Here is a 14,462-nt window from a genome sequence, read left to right on the forward strand (position 1 = left end):
CTACAGTGTGTCGAAATTTTATGCGTATATGTAAATACAGGGCGATTCAGAGATGGTTGCAAACTTTCAGGGATGATGGAGAAGGATAAATGTATCAATCAAAGATAAGTACCCTGGTCCGGAAACGAACGAATCGAAAGTTATAAGCGAAAAACTTTCTGGTACCTCGAACGGTGGAATACACGGACGGGAAAAGTATACGTTAAGAGCTATAAGCATTTTTTCAATAGAGGAGATGTGTTTCATGCTAGTGGTCAACAAGTAGTGCTCATAGCTCCTCAGCTATGCATTTAGAACCCATGTTTACTGGAAATATTTTTCTTGTTTTGTTCGATACTACCACTTCTGAAAGTTACCTACCCTACAATGTTAGCAATAACAGTACCGACACTTGTATTTCACTGGCCAGAAGTATCAGAACTGTTTTCGTTTATAACTTGCGACTCGTTGGTATCCGGCACAGGGACTCATACCTCTAATTGATACATTTATCCTTCTCCATCATCCTAGAAAATTCGTATCATCATCACGGAATCACCCCCTATATACATACATTTACAGGCGCCGGAGTCTATAATTTTAGTGCTCATTAGTGTCATTGGATGACATTTCTGGACACAGGTTCCTATGCTCATTTTGTGCCTCAAGACATCCCTCGAAGTTCGTACGTGTAATTTTGAAACACCCTGTATATTTGTAAAACGTACTCTGAAGCTGTAATGTATTTGAAGAAATTCCTGTCACCACCAGAAGCTGCTTGTAGTGAATACTGCTTTACTCACGACTAGTCATTTTTCCACACCACATGACAACAAGGATCTATCAAAGCTGTACGATCTTTGTCAATAGGTCTCAGGAGATGTCATACAGATGCGATAGACGTGTGTTTATTGGTGATGAGGAGAACATTTGATAGCAGTGGAGAAAGTTGTAATATAAATTTTCACCACTAACACAACTGTTAATTTGGATATGACTTTTTACGTGTTAACCTGTCTTATCAAGATCATCGCCATCAGCCAAACTAATCCTTCCTTGATGTGGCCCCTTTTAATCGGCGTGCATCATAGGATTCCAGCAGATTCTTCCAGTTGACAACTAAATCTAGCTCTATATGTTCAGTCGCTGCCCCATCTTTCTGGTGACGTTCCCACGGTCTTTTTTGGCATAAATTGAGCTCAAGTCTAGCATCTGTTTTGACCATCTGCCATCCCTTCTTCGCGCGACATGACCAGCCCACTACCTTCTCTAGATGTTTACACTTCCCGTTACGTCACAGAACTTTGTTGTACGTCTGATATCTACTGCTTTCTTTCGGTCTTCCTTTTTGTAGCAACATTTACCTTTGAAATCCTCGTTGAATTACTAAGAGTTTTCCAGCAATTGAACTCATTTAATGTCCATGTCTCACATCCATAACTTATTACTGGTACACATTAGACAGGAACTATTTTCTTCATCTCAGCCGATATCTTATACCTGAAAACTGAAGATTATCTTCCGTAACGTTGTGAGATTTATGTAATCCTGATTCATCAATTTTAAAGTATCTACTGGGGTATATCATCATCATCATCTGAGGCAGTTCCTTTTTCTCATCTTGTCTATAGCACGTCCCACATCTGTGGGGAGAATTTCTGGGGTTTGGAAGACAGAAGCCCACCAAGATGTCTCTTATCAAACCATATTCGTAAGTCGACTTGGAAATGATTGTTAATAAAGCATTATTCACGAAAAGCAGCTTACGGTGGTAACATGACTTTCTGCTTATCTAATTCCGTCAGCATCGACTAAATTCGATTTCATTACATTACCCTTGTTGTACGATAATCGAATTACACATGACGATGGAGGCACACTGAAGCGGCAAAGAAACTCGTATAGGCATGTGTGTTCAAATAAAGAGATGTGTAAACAGGCAGAATACGACGCTGCGATCATCAACGCCTATATAAGACATCAAGCGTCTGGCGCAGTTGTTAGATCGGTTACTGCTGCTAAAACGGCAGGTTATCAAGGTTTAAGTGAGTTTGAACGTGGTGTTACAGTCGGCGCACGAGTGATGGGACGCAGGATCTCCGAAGTAGCGATGAAGTGGGGATCTTCCCGTACGACCATGTCACGAGTGTATCGTGAACATCAAGAATCCGATTAAACATCAAATATCCGATATCGGAGGGCCCGGAAAAAGATTCTGCAAGAACGGGACCAACGACGACTGAATGATATGGGAACCCTCATACGTCTAGATACGACATTGACAAGTGACACGTACATAAGCATCCATTCATGTCCATTGTGCATTCCGGCCAATTCCAGCAGGACAATGCGACACCTCACACGTCCAGAATTGCTATAGAGTGGCTCCAGGAACACTCTTCCGAGTTTAAACACTTCCGCTGGCCACCAAACTCCCCAGGCATGAACATTATTGAGCGTATCTGGGAAGCCTTGCAACGTGCTGTTCAAAAGAGATCTCCGCCCCAAGTACTCTTACGGATTTATGAACAGCCCTACAGGATTCACGGTGTCAATTTCCTCTAGTCGAATCCAGGCCACGTCGTGTTGCGGCAGTTCTGCGTGTTCGCGGGAGCCCTACACGATATGAGGCAAGTGTATCAGTTTCTTTGGCTCTTCAGTGTACATCGTGCAGTGTAGTAAATAGTAAAACAAACACTTTTGACTGAAAAAAATTGTTTATTATACTTCACGTGTTCTTTCATTTGTTTATTTTATTTTACGTGTCAACGTGAGTAGAAAGATACTTCTTCAAATGACACGCTGCTTAGTTGTGCGAGCTGTGAAGAGAAAACTAAGCCAATATCTGAATGATACTGTATCATAACTGTATCAGTTTGCACCGGTTCTCACCTGGCAGAGATATGTCCGACGTCGTCGTCGTGGTGCCGGCGGTGCTGCCGGGAGGTGGGCGTGCTGAGAGCGCTGGAGGCGATCGCAGCTCTGGAGGTGGTGGTGGGGGAGGCGGCGGTGGTGGTGTGGTGGAGGTGGTGCTTGGAGACGCCGGGCACGCTGGCGAAAGACGTGGCCGAGGGGACGGCCGGCAGCGGGCTGGCGGCCGGCGCCTTCCTGCTGACGGCGGCGGTGGCGGCGGCGGGGGCTGGGCTGGCTGCGGGCGCCGCCGGCTGCGGGGGCGGCGGGGGCGGCGCGGGGCTGCCGAGGGCCGCCTCCTGCTGCGCGGAGGGCGACGACCGCGGCCGCTGCGCGCGGGGCTCCTCCTTCAGGTAGCGCTCCATCTCGTAGCACGTCTGCAACGCCCAGAACGAACCCAGTCACAACACACCCCACACATTCTGATGGCACTCCCACCAGCGGTGGCAAACGACTCTGCTGGAAAAAATGCAACACCCTGAATGGCAAGGTCACCTTATTGACAGGTGAGATGACAGGTAATTTGTCATTGTGGGAGTATTTGCACTCCGTCTTCAGGCCACAAATGGCCCATCGGGACCATCCGACCGCCGTGTCATCCTCAGCCAAGGATACGGATAGGAGGGGCGTGTGGTCAGCACACCGCTCTCCCGGTCGTTACGATGGTATTCTTTGACCGGAGCCGCTACTATTCGGTCGAGTAGCTCCTCAATTGGCATCATGAGGCTGAGTGCACCACGGAAAATGGCAACAGCGCATGGCGGCCAGGGTAGGCACCCGTCCAAGTGCCGGCTACGATTAACTTCGGTGATCTGACGGGAACCGGTGTATCCGCTGCGGTAAGGCCGTTGCCCATTGTAGGAGTATATGAAAACAATTTCAGACCTGCTAAGTGAAAACAAGAGTGCAGGGAGAAATTTCACTAGAGATACAAGTGAAACATGTGTGCAAATACGTTTGGAATCTTTCAAGTACATGTAAAATATATCTCACATGTGCCAACGAGGGCAAATCCACTGGAAAATAGCTCCTCGTAATCCCAGGATCAATTTCAGCCGAATTTGGTGCACACATTATTTACTTTCTGGAAAGAAATAATATGGGAGTAACAACCAGCAACCACCTAATAGGGTGAGGGTGATAACGTGGTGGGAGAAGGGGGTAGGAGGAGATGAACAGGGAGCAGGACGAGATGGACAGTGAGAAGGGTGGGGAAATGGACAGAAAGCGGAGATGGACAGAGAAGCGAAAGAGAAGGAGGGAGAGAGAGAGAGGGAGGGAGAGGGACAGCCGCAGGAGGAGCTTGACAGAGAAAGGTGGAAGAGCAGATGGACAGAGAAAGGGGCAGGAGGAGGACATGGACGGAGAGAGGGGTACGACGACGTGGACAAGATAGTGGCGGTTGGAGGAAGTAGAAGCGAGGTGAAAGAAGGAGCGAGAAGAAGATTCGAATGAATACATACGCAGGCAACGTCAGGTAACTACTAGTAGCTCATGTGCTTGTTGATTAAAGATCTGGGCGTAACGTTCAAAGTGATATGAGGTGGAACGAGCATGTGAAAACTGTGGTAGGAAAACTCCGGTTTATTCGAAGAATTTTAGGAAAAAGTTCAAAAATGGTTCAAATGGCTCTGAGCACTAAGGGACTTAACTTCTGAGGTCATCAGTCGCCTAGAACTTAGAAATACTTAAACCTAACTAACCTAAAGACATCAGACACATCCATGCCCGAGGCAGGATTCGAACCTGCGACCGTACCTTCCGCGCGTTTCCAGACTTTAGAGAACCGCTCGGCCACTCCGGCATGCCTAGGAAAAAGTAGCTCACCTTTAAAGGAGACCGCATATAGGACGCTGATGCGACCTTTTCTTGATTACTGCACGAGTGTTTGGGATCCGTACCAGGTGGGACTGAAGGAAGATATGAAGCAGTTCAGAGTCGGGCTGCTAGATTTGTTACGGTACGTTCGAACAACACGTCGAGTGCTACGGAGATGCTTCGTGAACTCAAATGGCAGTCGCTGGAGGGAAGGCAACGTTCTTTTCGAGAAACACTATTGAGAAAATTTAGAGAACCGGCGTTTAAAGCTGATTACCGAACGATTCTACCGCCTTCGTCATACAGCGCGCGCAGGGACCACGAAGATAATATACGAGAAACTAGGGCTCATACGGAGGCTGGCTCTATTTTCGAGTGGAACAGGAGGGGAAATGACAGGAATTGGTATGTAGGATACCCTCCATCACGTACCGTATTGTGGCTTGCGGAATACCTATGTAGATGTAGTCATGTGCTAAAGCAGCCACTCCCCAGTTAGTCTTTGCCCTGAGGAAGAGTGCTGGAACATGGCCGAAATGTCGCATTTTTTAGTATTTTAGCATTATATTTTATGAGATGGCGTCGTGGTACAGCGAACAGGATTTTAATGAGCTTGTCCTGGTTGCTGCAGTGCAGCTTGCGAACATTAAAGAAAACTGTACCACAACATTTCACAATGTGATTGCTATACAGAGAGTTTATCCATTCCTCCGACTGATAGCTCTTTTGCAGACAGCAGCGCAGTTATATCACGTAGCACAGTCGCTTTCGTCCTACCGCGTCCACGCCGAAAGCACCGCGCCGCGCAAATCCAACGAAATAGTTTCGGCGCAGCGCTGTGCGTTGCGTCCGGTGTTGGCGACAAACCGCACCTCTCTGCCCATCGTCGAGCAACAACGAACAAGTTCGGAGAGATGGCGGTACATCAAAGGAAACGGTTCGTTCGTGCGCTCTCTGTCTGGACCGCGTTTCTCGCTACCAAGCCAGAACGAGGCAGTAGTGTTCCGCCAGGAAGCGTGTAGATTAATTTGCGTTATATCTCAAACTAAGTTTCAGCTGGAATCATCAGGAAATAAAAACCTTAACACACCTGTACCGAGCACAAACGGAACTGCGGAATCCGAAATACAATGATTGGCATACAACAAAACACGACGCTGATTGCACTCCTGAGTGCAAAACTATGCTGAACCATCGGCCCCCTAATCACCTCCGACCTCTTCAGTCCTGATTCTCCACGTCAGGTGTCGCAGTCAACCCTCGAAGGAGAACATCATATTCTTCCCTATGAGTACTGTGCCTCTTTTCAAGAACTTGTTAATGATTTTTATCTCACAAAATGCATTGGTAATACAGAAAATTTTAAATAAAGAATGTATACTTTTCACTGCATCTTTGAAAGAACTCAAATGGCTACGTGTCTAAAACCTCTCAAAAATATTTGGTAAAAATGTTAAAACCTTCAATCACATTTTTAGGATCATCCAACTTCTGACTGATTTGATACAGTCAGTCACGAATTTCTCTCCTGTACCAATCTTTTCATCTCAAGTAGCACTCCCATCCAACTTGCTCCATATTTTCTTGGACATGTTCCAATATCTGTCTTCCCCTACAGTTCTTAACCTCTACAGACCCCCCTTGTGCATGGTAATTACTACCTGCTATCTTGAAACATGTCGTATCATCCTGTCCCTTCTTTTGTCAATGTCTTATAATTGTTTACCTCCTCTCAGTCCGTATTCTGTACTCAGTAGACAATTCATTTTATTCAATATGTCCTGTAAGTCAACCTGGTTGTCACAGACGATAGAAATGTCATCAGCGAATCTTACCATTGAAACGTTACTGATCACTACCGAGACGTATGTCACTTAGAATACTATCTCCACTGTGCCACTCCGAGGCCATACTGACTAATTCCAGTGGATCAGAAACTGACAAAACTGAGATTAAAGTTAAATTCATCGCGAAAATTCGTCTTTAATTATAGCTCAAATTTCTGTTCATCACATTATTGCGATGTTAATTTTGTGTGATGTACAAATTTGACGAAAACACAACACATATAATCATTGAATCACAGAACAACGTAGAATTTGTATTTTTCAAGAGTTAGTCACTTTGTCAACTGAAAAAGTTTTCTTTTTATTTCACTTTAACTTCCAATGTGGGTAATCATCACAATAAATGTTACAGAGTTCTCTAACTCTTGGCCGTTGTGTTCCTGACGAGTGCTCACTAACTTGTAGTAGTCATCGTTCACAGGAGGACTATATTTCGGCAGGAGCATGAGATCGGTCCTGTTTCCGTTGCTGATGTGACGAATATGTGAGTGTAGGGCATCCTGATTTATATTCGCAAATTCATGTTGGCAACCTGTTCTAGATTCCTTTAGGTTCACTACAAGGAATGAAAGATCCTCGCAAATGTGGTACTGTGCTGTAGAGAGTAAGGCACCTCTCCAGTCGAATCCTTCGTCCGTCAAACCAATTACAGGTAAGCCATCGACTGTCTTCTTGACGTTTCTTATAGCATCTTCAAGAGTCTTGTAGACAAAAAACTCATTATGATTCATTTCAATTACTACATGAAGGTTCTTTGTCTTGCAGTAACGAATTATGTTGTACCAGTCACTGGTGGGAAGATGTTTTGTGTCTTTTTCACTTTATATTCAGTCACCATGAAGCCGAAGTCATTTGGCAGATAGCTGTACCCAGACGTTAAAACCTTTAAATTTATAATATCCGCTTTGATTTTTGTGCTTTATGGAAGCTTCATCATAGTTAACTCAGTTTTTATGTTTCGATTCTGATCACCCACATATCAGAGTACGTCAGAATATGTTTGTGGGCTTTTGCTATGTTTGTTATGTGCTGTTTCAGGCATGTAGCCACTTCGTGTGAGGCGCGAGAATCTTCTTTTCCTGGCCATACATCAATAAAGCCTTGGTTGTTCAAGACGGTACAAACAGCTCTAAGCACTATGGGACTTAACATGTGAGGTCATCAGTCCCCTAGACTTAGAACTACTTAAACCTAACTAACCTAAGGACTGCACACACATTCAAGCACGAGGCAGGATTAGAACCTGTGACCGTAGCAGCCGCGTGGTTCCGGACTGAAGTGCCTAGAACCGCTCGACCACAGCGGCCGGCCCTTTGTTGGTACTGAAAGCATGAAAAGTTCAAATGGCTCTGAGCACTATGGGACTCAACATCTTAGGTCATAAGTCCCCTAGAACTTAGAACTACTTAAACCTAACTAACCTAAGGACATCACACACACCCACGCCCGAGGCAGGATTCGAACCTGCGACCGTAGCAGTCCCGCGGTTCCGGACTGCGAAAGCATGATAGCCAGAGTTGTGTATGTACAAGTTTCATTTATAATATGCAAACGATTTTGTTATCATTACATATAAGTATTTTGTGGTAATACTAACAGTGATATTAAATGGCGTGATCACGTAAAATCAGTATTAAGGGGGACGAATGGAATATTTAGATTAAATATAAAAAAGAAAATGCTATAAAAAAACATATAAGAAAATTGGAGTTATTCACTTTGCCCTCCGGATGTTCAGTTGCCATGGAAATTATTGTCACCTACTGGTGCAATAATTAACGAATAGAGTTAAACATTTTGGCCACTGTAAATACATATGTTTGTGAGGCTTTGGTAATCAAAAGCAGCAAAATTGTAATAAACTGAAGTTAGGCGGTTTGATTTCTCTGCGTTGGTCTGGCCCACTGACGATGATTTCTACGTTTTTCCACCTTCAAGTGATGATAAACAACTATAAAAGCAAAGCTTGCGATTTTCAGAGCTTGCCTCCTAGTTTTATTGACGCGCGCGCGCACTCTCTGGAACCACGCAGTGCACCTACGAACACTCTGCTACATTCTATGGATTTCTGCGATTTTATATCCGCTCTGCGCCACGCGTTTGAGCAATGCACTGTGTGCCGCATCTGGTGTGGAGGCTGCTTCACAAATCTGGAGCCCGTTACACGTACGTGACACCGCGACTACACGTAAGTACCGACGAAGGTTGTCACCACTATGCCGTACTCCTTCTGGAAGTTCCATTTCCCATGCACCAGGTTGCCATATGCTCCGTGTATGTAGCGGTATACGCTAACAATATAGGATAAGTGTACTGGAGGAGGACGAGAAGAGGAGCAATTCCCCTCACAGTGATGCCTTATCTGATCTGATCTGTGATGAAATTGTGTGGAGTCTTGTCTTATAGCAGCCATCAGTGGGAAGAACAGCAGGTTAAACACAATCATCCCGACGACGGAACTGCGGGTGCGGGCCGAAACCTTACGCCGTCTCCCCCTGCAGGAGGAGACTTCCTGGTGGCCACCTCGCTCGCTCTCTCTCTACCGCTACCGCTTCTTTTTTGTGCGTCCGGCCTGCGGAAGCCACAACAAACACGAAGCAGAGATCAAAGGCCGGCTCTTCCGGGCAATCGCTTAGTATTACGCGCCGTCTTAACCCGCCGTAGCTTCAAAGTAAAGCCGCCCTACTAATTAGGCGGGCCAATGGCAACTGCCCACTGGTCACTGTAACGTGACTACAGGACCTCCGGAGGCTGGTTTCCGTCGTCTTAATCTCAGACGACGGACGGCTGCACCCCCAGGAGCCGCCAAGAAACTAACACGAAGTGACTGCAGGGAAAATACAAAGAAATCGACAAGGAAATGGTCATCGGAAGGATTGATTCAGCATATAGAAGAGTCACGACAATCTTCGACGAAATTAGTAGCAAGGGCAGCAATATTAATAGTGCAATGGAGATTTCACTGTTAAGCTCAGGGGAGAGGTGGACAGGTGGAAACCGTAGCCCTACACTGAAGTCCTCTACAAAAAGTAAGCCTAGTGTGATGATGTGGCAAAGACAGAAGCAGTGGTCCGTATGAAAGGTGCAGAAGATCCAGTAATTGAGGTAGAGTTGGAGAGAGCTTTGGAAAATTTCCAATCAAATAAAGCAGAAGGGATTTTTCGGAATTTGTAAAATCAATGGAGGATGTGGCGACCAAACGAATATTCCAGTTACTATGTTGCTGTGATACTGGAGTCATACAACCAGTTTTCCAGAAAAATATCATCCGTACTATCCCGCAGATAGCAAGTGCTGGTAAGTGCGAGAACTGTCATCACAATCAGCTTGAAAGCCCATGAATACAAGTTGCTGACAAGAGTAATGCACAGAATAATGGAAAAGAAAATTCAAGAACTATTAGATGACGATCAGGTTCTCTTTAGGAAGGGTAAAGGCACCAGAGAGCAGTTATGGCACTGTGCTTGATAATTGAAACAATCAAGGCTCGTTTCTAGAATTTTTCGACCTAGAACAGCGTTCTGCTTTATGGAAGGGTGTAAGATGTTCGAAATTCTGAGAAAAATAGGAGCAAACTACAGGAAAATACGGGTAATATGTAGAATGTACAAGAATCAAGAGGGAATAATCGGATTGAAAGACAAGAAGTGCTCGGATTGAAAAGAGTGTAAGATAGGGATGCATCTTTTGTTCAATCTAGACATTGAAGAAGCAAGATTGCAATAAAAGGAAAGTTCAAGAATCAGGGTAAAAGAATATCACTGACAGGATTCATTAATGACATTTCTCTCCTCAGATAAAATGAAAAAGAATTACAGGCCCCACTCAACGGAATGAGCAATTTAGTGATTAATTTTGGAAAGAGATGTGTAATGAGAAACAGTAGAATTGAGAAAAGCGAAGAACTATATGTCAAAATTTGTGATGGCAAAGTAGGTGAAGTTAAGGAATCCTGCTACCTTTGAAGCAAATAACCCATGACGAACGAAGTAAGGAGGACACAGAAAGCAGACTGGTATAGGCAAAGAGGACTTTCCTGGTCAAGAGAATTCTACCAGTAAGGAACATAGGCCTTAATTTGAGGAGGAAATTTGTAAAAAATGTACCTTTGGAGCACAGCTTTATATGGATAGTGAATCGAGGACTGTGATAAAACCGCGAAGGAAAGAAATCTGAGATGTGGTGCTCTGTAACTAGATTGAAAATTAGAGAAAGTAATAAGATAAGGAAAGAAGAGGTTCTCCGCAGATGAACGCCAGTAAACTACAAAATAAAATCCCAGAAGACAAGTCAAGATGTCGAAAGGGGCAAATAACGCGGCTTAGATGATGGGAGTTAAAAAGAAAAAGTAAGATTTTTTGCTTAGAGTGCCATTCTGACAAAGAAATAAATCAATGTCAGGAGTTCCTGTTTTTAAGTACGATTAAATGCTTGTGCAAGAGTCAAACTAGAGGCCCAAATTTGTAACAAAGTGGAACATGTTGCTCTTTGCACATTTTCCTCCAGTTGTTTTCTTTGACTTTTAGAAAGCGGAGGTAGAGGTTGCAGGCGTGTAGAGTCCACATGCGGGGGAAGTTTTCCTTCGGTGTCGCTCCTGCGCTTTTATAATCTCATTCTTGGTTCGCCAGGAGACGGTGTTGGCTTTTCGCTGTAATCTGTTGACTTTCAATTTGGATTACTGTGATAGAATTTGCCGGCTCGCGGCCCGAGATGGCGAATACCTAATAAGGCAAAACTTCCGGACGTGTTCCTGGCTTTTAGCCCGGGTGCCACTCGAGCGTCACTCCGCCTTTGAGTAGCGCAACGGATGAGAAGCGGACCAGAGTGGTTTTTTGGGGACAGCCTATTCACGCAGGAATATGACAGCACCGAGAGAAACCAGCCTTTTCGTCTTCTTTCTTTTCGTGGTATTCACTGCTGAGCTGGAAACATGCATGAATGGCACCGCGTACACTTATTTCAGTGCACTATAACACGACTATTTTTACTCCCTGCCGAAAGTCTGTAAACGCCAATCTTCCAATCTAGAAAAACGTAAAAGAACTGCACATAGTCAGTGACATGTCAGAGTTGCCAAAGAAATTAAAAGGGAAAAGAAGTGTTTTACTTGGATGAAATATGATCAACGAGGGCGTAATAACAGGAGTTCGAAATGCTTATAATATTTCAATTGAAAATCTCTTAAAATGCATAAACAAAATTTGTTTACAGCGGCGGATCAATAAAGTTTCCCTGCTTACAAATTATTGGGTAGGTGGCTCTTTCCTGGAATAAACATTTCCTTGCAACAGCAAAAAAACTTTTGAAATGTCTTTTGTTGCAGTTTAATTTCAATATTTTTACACCGATTAGCCGTTTCTTTCAGGTACTGTACATCTTCAGATGTGAACTTACGTTGAACATTGCAACAAAGCTGTAAATTTCATTACTTTGACAGTTGAGAACACTCCTTTATCCGTGTATTTCTGTAGAAACGCAAATGACCCTACTGTTTATCACACTATGAGTCCCGCACGCAGGATTATTTTTCGGGGATGGGCCCAAATCAGAAAACTAATTTTATTTAGTGTGACATTTTGTATTACAGTATTAATACAGATTCAAAAAAAAAAAAAAAATGGTTCAAATGGCTCTGAGCACTATGGGTCTTAACTGCTATGGTCATCAGTCCCCTAGAAATTAGAACTACTTAAACCTAACTAACCTAAAGACATCACACACATCCATGCCCGAGGCAGGATTCGAACCTGCGACCGTAGCGGTCGTGCGGTTCCAGACTGTAGCGCTTTTAACCGCTCGGCCACCCCGGCCGGCCAATACAGATTCGATTAAACATTTTGATAGATCAGACGGGAACACAGGAATTGATTTGCTGTTTTCATTAGCCTCCAATTATCCATAAGCGTGTTAATAGCTAAAATTTTCGCGTAACTACTATAAAAAAATTCATTTAATTTACAGCTATGTTACTGAAGTCTAGGTCTCACGTGATACTCACTAGAAAAGCAAATACCTCGAAAAATTCAAAGAAACTAACAGAAGGTTGCAAAGTACAGTCAAAATCACTCGCAATGCTGCACCAGAATTTCTCTTTCTATGGCTAAGTATGACACTGAGATTGGAGACAAAGGAAGCTAATTAACTCAAACTCTCTTTCAATGGTCTATTTTCAACTACGCCGAAATCTTAATGCAAATACAGATTTTGTAACGTTATGAAACTGTCGACCACCTACTCTGCTTTACAAGAGTTGAAGCTTCAAAAACTGATTCAAATGGCTCTGAGCACTATGGGACTTAACATCTGATGTCATCAATCCCCTAGAACTAAGAACTACTTAAACCTAACCAACCTAAGGACATCACACACATCCATGCCCGAGGCAGGATTCGAACCTGCGACCGTAGCAGTCGCGCGGTTCCGGACTGCAGCGCCTAGAACCGCGTGGACACCACGATCGGCACAAGAGTTGAAGCCTCATATACTTTCGTGAATACTCCTCTGCTGTTTTTCATCAACTTCTTTGCATCTTTAACTCCTTTCAAGTGATTTTCAGTCACAATCAAGAATGAATAATATTAAGAAAGCATTTTGGTACCAGAAAATTTCCATTGTATCTGGTGTACGCGCTAACATTTCGGTTGTGGAGAGGGGGGGGCGGGGCTGCTGCCCCGATCCCCTCCCCTGCGTGCAGGACTGCACACTATTATCATGTTTTTTTATATTTGACGACGACTGTATTGGCTAAAAGTTTATTATGTTTCTTTTACTAGTGAAGAAGACAGACGCATTTGACGATGACCTAACAGGTCAAAACCGGTCATAAAGAAGGAAACATTTTGCTATCAAAAACTGTTTGGGACTCCGTATCTCTGCCCTATCAATCGGATGCACGACTATCTTTTCGGCTACTCTAATGGCGTGCTACGGTACTGCAGCGCGGAGTTTTTAATGTGCCCAGGGCTGCAGACGTATACCTACAAACAAATAATTAATTACGTTCTTTCGAACCGGAATTAGAACATTATGACTAGCCCTCGCATTGATTTCACCAGTGAAACACCGAATCACAGTTTAGCAGTCCATAAATCTTCAATTCCCCTGGGTTGACACACAGTTGCAACGAGAGGAGCTGTTCTCTGGCGCCAGCATATTTACGAGCAGTTCAACCTTCCCGCTCGTTCGTCTTCTGTATCTGCAGCGTGTCCGCTGCAGTTCTGCGCCTCTGAAACCGCATTCGCCCTTTCGCAAAACAAATGCGCTCGCGCTCGCTCACACACGTGCACAAACAAACTCTCTGCTGCACCGACCGCCCAGACCAAATAAACACGCCACTACTGTGCGGGGAGGGACCGGCATTTTTGCCGGCCGTGGGAAGCGCGGTTGCATATATCACAGGGGCAGCAGGTGTTTAATTAGTAACCCAGTCCGTGGCGTTTACCTCTGCATAGTCCCACCTGGGAGCGCTGTGCGTTTCCTTTCTCCTCTAGGGGCATACCCACCTACATTAATTAAGGTAAACAGCGCGCGGCACATTTCCGACGCGGATTCTTTTCCGCCCCCTTCCTAGCGTTCTGCTGCCTTCTTCGAAGCATCCTCCCTGACTCGGGGCTACCGTCTTAAGTCTCTTCCCCCTGCCCCTCTCACCCCCAGTCTCCAACGCTCAACCCTTACGCGTGCTGGGAGGAGAGGAAAATTGAGAAACGCGACGAGAACAAGGCTCTGTCGTTGGCGGAGCCGACGCAACAACGAGAAGCAATTAAAAGAGAGGAAAATTAAATAGCAAGCAGGAGACAATCAGGAGGCAGACAATAGGGATACAATCCGGTTTCATTAAAATGTTCAAATATTTTATAACCCGGAACCTGTCAGGGATGAGAGGCGCGGCAATGGTCGATCGAACAACTT

General features: G+C 44.6%; 1 protein-coding gene across 1 annotated transcript in view; it reads right to left on the reverse strand.

The window, feature by feature from the left end:
• LOC124795868 (zinc finger and SCAN domain-containing protein 12-like) overlaps positions 1–5,591 on the reverse strand; it is an 83,233-nt gene extending 77,642 nt beyond the window's left edge. The window contains exons 1-2 of the mRNA XM_047259950.1: positions 5,485–5,591; positions 2,872–3,069 (exon numbers count right to left, since the gene is read on the reverse strand). Coding sequence (XP_047115906.1) covers positions 2,872–3,069; positions 5,485–5,591 — 305 coding nt within the window. The remainder of the gene's footprint in view (positions 1–2,871; positions 3,070–5,484) is intronic.
• Positions 5,592–14,462: the final 8,871 nt, after the last annotated feature.

This window comes from Schistocerca piceifrons, chromosome 4 (genome assembly GCF_021461385.2).
Source record: "Schistocerca piceifrons isolate TAMUIC-IGC-003096 chromosome 4, iqSchPice1.1, whole genome shotgun sequence".
Classification (NCBI taxonomy): domain Eukaryota; kingdom Metazoa; phylum Arthropoda; class Insecta; order Orthoptera; family Acrididae; genus Schistocerca; species Schistocerca piceifrons.